General features: G+C 34.5%; 1 protein-coding gene across 2 annotated transcripts; it reads left to right on the top strand.

Annotated features, from left to right (window-relative positions):
- Positions 1-4,685: 4,685 nt before the first annotated feature.
- On the top strand, positions 4,686-9,623 carry LOC147380968 (signal peptide peptidase-like). Of its 2 annotated transcripts, XM_086430995.1 has the most exons (6): positions 4,686-4,842; positions 5,142-5,214; positions 6,473-6,588; positions 6,691-6,842; positions 6,956-7,041; positions 8,305-9,622. In XM_086430995.1, the coding sequence occupies exons 2-6, from the start codon at positions 5,175-5,177 to the stop codon at positions 8,436-8,438; spliced, it is 528 nt and encodes a 175-aa protein (XP_086287121.1). In that variant the 5' UTR covers positions 4,686-4,842; positions 5,142-5,174; the 3' UTR covers positions 8,439-9,622. The 2 variants fall into 2 exon arrangements, with proteins under 2 accessions (XP_086287121.1, XP_086287122.1); XM_086430996.1 differs by lacking the exon at positions 4,686-4,842 and having other exon boundaries at positions 4,857-5,214; positions 8,305-9,623.
- Positions 9,624-9,679: the final 56 nt, after the last annotated feature.

The following is a 9,679-nucleotide window of genomic DNA, read 5'->3' as shown; positions in this document are numbered from 1 at the left end:
AAATTTTCGGCACTCTGTGCTAAATTTTTTCTGTAAACAAACACATTAAGTTTAAGAAAGTGCTTAAAATAATTTTTTTCAGCATTAAACGCTGAAAAATAGCACAAACAAATACCACCTAAGTTGTATTTTCCTTTATAAGTTATGCAGAAATTATATTTCCACTTTCAATATTATGATTAAGTTGTGTTTTTCTCAATGCTAATTAATATTAAAATTGTCGAACTCGACAATATTTGAAATATCAATACTAATTTTAAATTTGTATGATTTATTTGTATTTAATAATAATAATTATATTTTATACAATAGGAATCCTAATATCATGTGTGAAGAGAGTTTATATGTTATTTTGAGATATGATGGTAATTTTAAATAAATGGAAAAGATGGTTTAATGACTTACAATGAAAGTGAGGGTAGTTCCGAATTAGATTAAATACATCGCAATGATACATTCTCATTATTTAAAGAAAGAATTGTTAAAATCACAAATATATCAAAGAAATATATTTCTTTGAAGTATTTCATGTCCGACAATAATTGAGTTTTGATCAACATTTCAACAGATAGAGCTTTATCTTCTTTGATTTATATCGGTCAACGGAAACTTTGTACACATGTGTTAATTGGATTCACCTCTAGGATTCCAACTCAAAATTCAAAAACTATAACATCTGTAACTTTAATGGAAAGTGAAGAAGCTATTGATAGTCATCAATCACCACCATTAAAAAACAACCAATTGGCCTTAACTTTGCTGTCAAAATTTTGGGAGGATAATATTTTTGGCGTGAGAATTTAGTGACAAAGAAAAACTTCGTAATGCGTTAAGGCAATATGCGATAGCTCACAATTTTATTATGACTTTCATCAAAAATGACTCAGCTCAGATAACTTTAAAGTGCAAAGTTGATGACTATCTGTGGAGGTTGCATGCATAAAGAGTTTCAGTTTATCCAAAGTTCACAATAAAGATGATTACAAATCAATATACATGTGGTGATGGAATTGTGGTATTAAAGCACTAAGCGACGCATTGATAAGCAAGGACACTAACTAGTTACCGAGTGCCATCAAGGCACAAGGGAACCAGAGCAAGCCAGCGACCAAGGGCCCTCAAGTCAGAGCGATACCGATCTTCTCTTAGTAAGTTGCCAAACAGGCCCTAGAGAGTGAAGTGAGCTTTGGGAACGTAGTGAGTGAGGTCCTCAAGACCGAACGAAGTGACTAATGCGAACTCACTTCAATTCAAATTAAATACGAGACCGAAGGTCAAATGCGAACGTAGCGCGCTACAACGTACGTAGGTTGGTCACCATTAAGCAATAAAGAAATTAATCTCAAAGTTAGTCATAAACAATTGAAAGACAGTTCATAATATAGAGCATGCAACATGCTCAAAGACATAAAGAAAGATTATGGGATCTATCCCCAATACATCAAATATTGAAGAACAAAAGAGATTGCAATGAATAAATTCCATGAAAATTACAAGGAGACATATGGGGTCAAAATGGTAAAAGGAAGTAGTCCCAAAATGATGAAGTTTAGTGGGAAGATAAGTGGAGTGGTCCAAGAGAATGAAGCTTGAAAGTGAGACAAGTGAAATGGTCCCCCTCCAAATATATTTTGTATTAAATGAAAATTGTCCACAGGCTACAAATAAGCCTATCTACACCTTAGGTACAGACAAACCAGATTTGGCCTGTCCATACCTAAGTTACGAATAGGCTGGGCTTTAGGACATTTTGGAAGGCATGTGGGCCTTGTACTTCACTTCAGTGGGCCTTTGGGTGTTGTCATACAGTTATCTTGGATTGAATATTTATTTGGCTTGATTTTTTGATATATTAGGCTCAATCCAAACAAAAATGGGGGGTCTATAGTTAGGGCTGAACCTAGGCAGTTTAGGTGGGTTGGAGGGTCAACCCAAGTTGTAAAACCCTCAACCCGAGCTCAGGTTAACCAGACCATTCGGTTAGAGCTCATTAATCCAAGCTCAACCTGATATCGAGCTTATAAAATCAGGTTGAGCTCTTAGTAGTCCCAGTTAGGTAATTTTGGGAGAGTTAGGCTCATTAAGTAAGTCTAATTTCATTTTGATCAACACATAAATTTTATTTTGATCAACACATAAATTTTATTTTATATCTTAATAAATAAATACAATAAAAAAATACTAATGAATAGATTTGCACATAACTTCCAAATCCATTAATTTTTATATTATAAATTTTTTCTTTAGTTTTACAAATATATTTAGGAAGAGAAAAACTAATATATGTATATATATATATATATAGTTGGGTTGCTTGGAGCCTCAATCCGAATTGAATTCGAGTTGAGATTTTCTAGCCTAAGCTCAACTAATTTTTCATATAACCCAACCCACTTTGACCCATCAATCGGGTTGAGTTCAGGTTAGCCCACCCAAGTTGTAGCCTTATCTAAGTAACAATTTAACTTGTAATTCCTCAATTAAAGTTAAAATCAACAAAAAATTCTTCAAGCAAATCAAAATTTTAAGGATAAAAATTGTAGAAAATTATAGTATGAATAAATTATTTGTCGTTGAAATTGTATAAAAATATGAAAATGGATAGAAATTCATGTAAAGAAAAAGATAAAAATTACAGACTTCAAAATTTCTTTATATTTTAATTCAACTACATTTACTTCAAGATATCTCTTTCTAAGTATTTAATATAAATTCACTAATCGAGTACACATTGGATACTTGTTGGGTACCTAAAGACACCCAAATTTGACTGTGCCCTTGATGCAAAGTGCCCGAAATCTATCAAATTTAGAATGAACCTTAAAGCCCAAACATTCACAAAATTCCATTTCTTTCAATAAATGGCCCGAGGCCCCACTCACATGGCTCATGAACCCAAACTTTTCACCACTCTTCTACACTCCTCAACCCGACCTTACATTAGTCCAACCCCATTACTATACTCAAGCCCAACCTACCACCTGAGCCTAATTCAATTCAACCCACTACTTACTACTATACCCAAGCCCAACCTACCACCTAAGCTCAATTCAATTTAACCCACTACCTACTGCCCATTACTATACTCAAGCCCAACCAATCTATCCAAAACCATTTCTCAACCCAACCAAAAGAATATAACCAATCACACATGATCATTAAGGTGAGATACATGTCACCACCTCAGCTCACCTCTCCCATTTAACAATCTACCCCCCATCACCTTTTCTTTAAAAAATCACATCAATCCATCACCCTCTTCTAACCTACCCTATCATTCCTTACAAACACATTCTCACAAGTTAAACACACACCCCTTATTTCTAATCAAACAATTCTTCTATCCAATTAGCTCATCTAACATTCCATCTCCACACCCCTTTTGACACATGTCACTACCCCCCTCCTCCCTCCCTAAAACTTAATCAATTACCTTCTTACACAACTCATTCTTTTAATCAAAGCCACTTCTCTCAACTCACTAAACATTTAATCAATCAACTACCATTTTATACCCCTATTCTCTCAATCAAACACCACTCATGTCATTCCACCAAACACTCAACCCAAATAAGTTGAAAGATTCAACCCATTTGGATCACAAATGATCAATTTCAACACCCTTAATCAAATGCCATTTTATCACCCTCAATTTACATACATCTCTCACAAATTCCAAACTATTCTACTCCTTTTCACCATTTCACCCCAACCTACCCCTAAAATAACATTCAAGCTCTTATAAAATCCCTCTCACTCTCAACTCACACCACTTAATAAAAAATTAAGAAAAATTCTCCCTTACTCTCAACCCTCTAGTCTAAACTCTCAATTCCCAACTCACTCTTAAGTCAAGTATCACTCTTAAGTCAAGTATAATCTTCTCTCAATCTTTTATCTTCCATTGAAGAAAAGTCAAGGAAGACTCATCACCTTGAAGGTCAAAGAAAGTCAAAAAGATCGATGTGGGTTTTGGACAAAGAACACCCCCTTTCTATCCTCTCCACTTTCCTCTTTTCTACTTTTCCCATTTCTTTACACCTATACACACACCACAAAAAACTTAAACCATCAAATGACTCATTTTTTTTAATAAGGGTGCCTTCAATGATTTGAACTAAAATCAAAGTCCCTCGAGGGCACATATCGAATCTTTTCGATTTTTATTTTCTTTTTATTTTAAATCGACTGAATCCGAGGTTACCACCAATGGTGGAGGGAGTAGGGTGCCTAACACCTTCCTTACTCCCTAATATGAACCCCCTTACTTAGATCCAAAGTTAGACTGGTAAACCTTATTCGTACGAGAGTTACTAAATGCCATAAAATTGATTTTTCAAAAGGTACATCACGGGTGATCATTTACACCATTTTTCAAAAAGAATGATAGTGACCTCAAAACTCCAAAATGGTTGAGATATTCGAAAACGAAAATCTCATGTCCACAGTACCCAAATGAGACCCGACTTTCATTAGGTCCTTAATATAACTACCTAGAACAAGACTTGGAAATGATCAGGTTCATATTGGTAGACTCAAAACCGACTAATCGGTTTAAGGTACATTGAGTAATCGGCTAATTGGATACTCATTAATAACCTTAGCCAAAACTCATGCAAGATGACCTATGAAGTGGCATTATTTAGTGTCTCTAACACGCGGGAAAGATATTTATGAGAAACACCATCTCAGCTGTCATGTTACTTGAACGCAAGTGCACCGGCAGCCAAATCCCTAACCTGTCTTTACGTGGGATTTGGGAAAAGGCAAATAAAGCAAAAAAGATCTCCGTCTTCAAATAGTATCGATATATCGAATTCTTGATTCTCTTTCCTTTCTAAGGTTAGGCCTCTCTAATTTCCTTTCTGTTTCTCTCTGTAATCCATTTCATTTTTTATAATTATCTAGAATTATTGTATTTGATGATTAAATTTAGGGTTTGGTTGTTCTGCAATACGTTCTTGTTCTTAGAGACAATTAAAGAAAAATAAAACAAAAACAATTTCAGATTGATTTTTGGATTTTTTATACTTTTTTTTTTCCTTTAATTTCACACCTTGTATTTAGCAAGAACTGGTTTCAACTTCATCAAACCATACATCAAATTGCTTTTTTATTTGCTTGTAATTCTGCTTTTATAGCCAAAAATACTTTGGATTCGAAGTCACTCGACGATGATAACCAGTGAACGTGTTGCGAATTTGGCTTTAGCAGGTGAGGATTTGAGTATTAATAAATTTCAGATTATTTGTTTGTTTGTAGGATTCTTGATACGAACTTAACCAATACTTTAATAGGAGTTCATGGTGCATAATGTTAAGCAATAAGCACTTATCTCTTGGGGATTAGGTCACAAGCATAGTGACAAGGTCGGGATTTGGGAAAATTCAGCAAGGGAAAAATAAAATATATTGTCAGTTAACATAATATTATACAAAATTTCATATTAAAGTACAATCTGAAAATGTATTTTTCAAAGTTTTGTGAATAAGTCAGAGATTAAATTGCCAGTTAGAATCATGAATTAATCACGACTTTTCCAAAAAATCAGAGAATCTTGTCAGTATGGTCACAACCCACAAGTCATGACACCCCACCACACTCCTAGCTGCCTGATCGTGGTGGCCCACTACATTGGAGCTTTCACTTTGATACGCTTCTTTTTATGCGCACTAGGTAGCCCTCTCCCGGTTGTGGGGGTTTTCACTTTGGTACCCATTAGTTGGCTCTGATGCCATTTGATGTGAACCAAACCAATAAACCAAAAGCACATGGGCAATAATGGTGCATAAAGTTTTAAGCCCTTATCTTTTGGGGTCATAGCCATAACAACCAAGTTTGGATTCAGCAATTTTTTGGCAGGGGTCAGTTCGGATAAATCTGGACAACATTTTGGCAAACAATTGTGGGGATTATACAAATTATTTGTGGGGTTTCTTCTCGAAAAGCCATCATATTCAATCTCCCTAAAAACATACTATCTTGTTCTTGAGATTTGAAGGTTGAAGAAGATAGAATCTTGTGGGTAATTTTTTTTTTCCTTTGAAGTTCATTTTTTGTGCTTTTAGGCAAATTGTTGATTAATTCGTTGATTTAGTCGGCTGGTCCCTTTTTTGAGAACGAATCGACTGGTCCCTTATTTGGTGAATTTTGTGACAGTGGTCATAATATAAGTTTTAGACCCAAGTGTTCAGTAGGTGACGCCATGATGGTACCTAATAAACTTGCATTAATAGTTGAATTGCAAGCTCAAACAATTATCTAATAATATCTTTTATTATATTAAAAAAAAAAAGTGCCTAATATATATATATTTTTTATGGGTAAGCTGGACTTGAACCCACGACCTTAAAGTTGCTTAATTTTTTAATTGTCTAGTATTTTGGTGAAGCTTGTCTTGATGAATCTCGCTATGCATGCTTTTTATTTGATAAGCATTTGAGTTAATGAACTCATATGTTTTGTGTCCCAGGTTTAACATTGGCACCGCTTGTTGTGAAGGTAGATCCAAATTTAAATGTTATTTTGACAGCATGCTTGACAGTATATGTGGGTTGTTACCGGTCGGTCAAGCCAACCCCACCTTCAGTAAGTATAGTAGCCTTGTTAAACTTTTTATTTTTCTTTAGTACAGGTTGCCAATATACCTTTTCTTTGGTATCGTTTTAATGTGATAGCTTAATCATGCAGGAAACGATGTCGAAAGAGCATGCTATGCGCTTCCCTTTTGTTGGGAGTGCAATGCTCTTATCCCTATTTTTACTCTTCAAATTTCTATCGAAAGACTTGGTTAATGCTGTACTAACATGCTACTTCTTTGTACTTGGGATCATCGCACTTTCGTAGGTTCTCTCATTGCGGGTCATTCTCTAAATTTTTAATTTTGAGTTTCGTTAGTTTTATTCTTTCAGTATTTCACACCATCTGTTTTTTTTTTTTCCCTTTTTCTGGACAGTGCAACATTGTTACCTGCAATTGGACGTTTTCTTCCAACACATTGGAATGACAACCTTATTACTTGGCATCTTCCTTATTTTCGCTGTATGTTCTATTTTCCTCTTTTATTCCAAATGTTCATTGTAAATGTTTGTCCTGTTTCTATTTAGGACATATTTGCATTGTTTCTTAATAGTCTTGGTGATGGTTTATTACTTGATTACTGGCTTTGTTTATGATATTTTGATTGCTTCCATTTGAAAAACACTATGTTGACACTGATACCCAGAAACACGCACACACACACACACACACACACACTATTTTCCCACGTCATTCGTAATGGGGATAAACATGATTTCTTTTCCAGAAATTATGTTTTTCTTTTCACATTTTTAAGAATATCATTATTCGGCTGCCAAAATGTTTTTAAGACAATAACGCAGGTGGTCATTTCACTGGCACAAGTCATACTCAATCATTCAATGTAATCACCAAATTTGATTTCTACAGAAATGGTTCATCTCTTCAGAGTAGCTGACTTAAAACCAGTGAATGGTACGAGGAAACTCTTGTTGATTTTAAACAAGAATAAATCGTTGTTAAATTCTTGGGAGATTATGTCGATCATACTACTAGGTATTAAAAATAGCTTGAATCTGCACCTCAAATGGCCTATTAAAAGCTGTATGTAACTGAAGAGAAATTGAGTCATCTCTGATTTGATTCGAGTAACCTTTGTTTGGATGCTTTAAAATTTATTTAAAAATAATTCATTTCCTTTAGGATTAGTATGAATATGTATGACTTCAATTTCAACAGGAGAATATTTTTTGACATTTTTGTTTTACAATAGTAAAACTTCAGTGCTTTAGATGGAAAAGAAACAAGACCTTAGGGTCCACAATTTGGTATTTGGAACCTTGTATCCATGTATTACCAACATGTCCGAGATACTGAGTATCTATTTAGTCTTCCTGCTCTCTAAATTTTGCTTGTATGTTTAACAGGACTCCAGATTGGTATGTTTTTATTGTTTTTATTGTTCAACATATGCTTCTTAGATGACGAACACTTACAAATTTGATTTCATAAATGGTTTGATGCTGTTGACTTACATGTGCATGTACAATAAAATGACTTTCTGTTTCAAATGTGGTGTCTGCTTACGAGTTGTTGTAGTTTTCTTTGTTGGGGAAGTTGGTGGATTTTCATCTTTTAAGTACACTATACTATGGTTGTGCACTTGTTTATGTATTGCTTTCTTTTCTTTATTTCTGTTCCTTTTAATGACCATTTGATCCAGTCACACACTGATTATACCTGTGTTATGCAGAATGATTTTACCTTTGTGCCTTTCTTACACAGCTGTGGAGGTTGAGTTCACGAGGTCTCAGGTTCTTGCAGCAATTCCAGGAACTTTCTTCTGTGCATGGTATGCTAAACAGAAGCATTGGCTTGCAAACAATATCTTGGGGCTTGCATTCTGCATTCAGGTTTGATGGTGTCTGTTGCACAGAAGACTGAATGTTCGCGTTTTGTCTTTTATTAATCACATTTTTATTCTTCAGAGTCCTATATTGCCTTGGGAAATTGGTTAGTTCCATTTCCACAGCTACCTAGTTGGAGGGTCACATATTATTAGATGCCTTACTTTATCATCTAAGCCTTATCTAAAATTTTTGGGTTGGCTGCTGTTCTGCCGTTCAATTCTGTCTAAATTCACGTCTTCTGTCCAGTAATATGTGTTCATATCTGCTCTCATACCCATAGTCACCAAAATCCTTGACTTATTGAAAAAGTCAAGATTAAAACCTGAAAATTTCCTTCACTGATTTAATGACGATTTGATGGTGACTTTTCCATTAACTCTTGACTTTAAGAAACTTCATGATTAAATCATGAACATCACGATGAAATCACAAACTTTGTGATTAAATCGAAAAAAAAAGATGTCCTTGATGAACTAGTAAGAGAAGATGACCACCGATAAAGTGTTTGATAAGGAGGATGCAAATGAAGATGTCATTGATTTTGTAATTGATGAATCTTAACTTACACTCATGATTGTAATCTTTTTGTATTTTGAACAGTATAAACCTTGATTGTCTTATAGCCTATAATTACTTGTAATTTAATATGGGGTTTGGTTTTTTGTTATTGTAATTTAACATGGTATTTGATTATATAATATAAGAACAAAACCTAGTAGGAACAATTACCTGGTCCTAACCCTAGCTCGATTTTTTCCGATTGTATCCTGATTTTACCGTATTTTTTGAATTTTTTCCTTATCGCGATGGTGACTGCTCATAGCTCAATCCACGTTCTTTTTGGTCAGCCTCTGGCTCTCTTAAAACCTTCAACTTGCACCTATATGTTTCTTGTTTCTATTCACAAGCTTTTGACTTAAACTTTATCCTCTTGTAGTGTTAAAAAAGTGCGTTGACGCTGCACCCTGAATATATTGCAGTTTAAATAAGTTAGTTGGTGTTTAAAATGCATCGCGTCAGAGGAAGTTGTTGTATTTGGTTCTTCTAGAACAAAGATACATTCTTAGTTTGTTTACAATAAATACTTTCTCTATCTCTCTTGCACACACACACATACACTCCATGTCCATGTTCAACTCTCTTTTGAAGCAATGTGATTTGGGATTTTTAAGAGGGTGTTATGGATTGAATGATTGTAAGTTTCACATGCAATTCTTTGGGAAAATTCAAGAAAGTGAATGATGAATGGA

The sequence above is a fragment of the Akebia trifoliata genome, unplaced genomic scaffold (genome assembly GCF_017979445.1).
Source record: "Akebia trifoliata isolate Shusen 1 unplaced genomic scaffold, ASM1797944v1 Contig00848, whole genome shotgun sequence".
NCBI classification, from domain to species: domain Eukaryota; kingdom Viridiplantae; phylum Streptophyta; class Magnoliopsida; order Ranunculales; family Lardizabalaceae; genus Akebia; species Akebia trifoliata.
The sequence above is the reverse complement of the archived record's forward strand: the minus strand, read 5'-3'. Positions and strand labels throughout refer to the sequence as shown.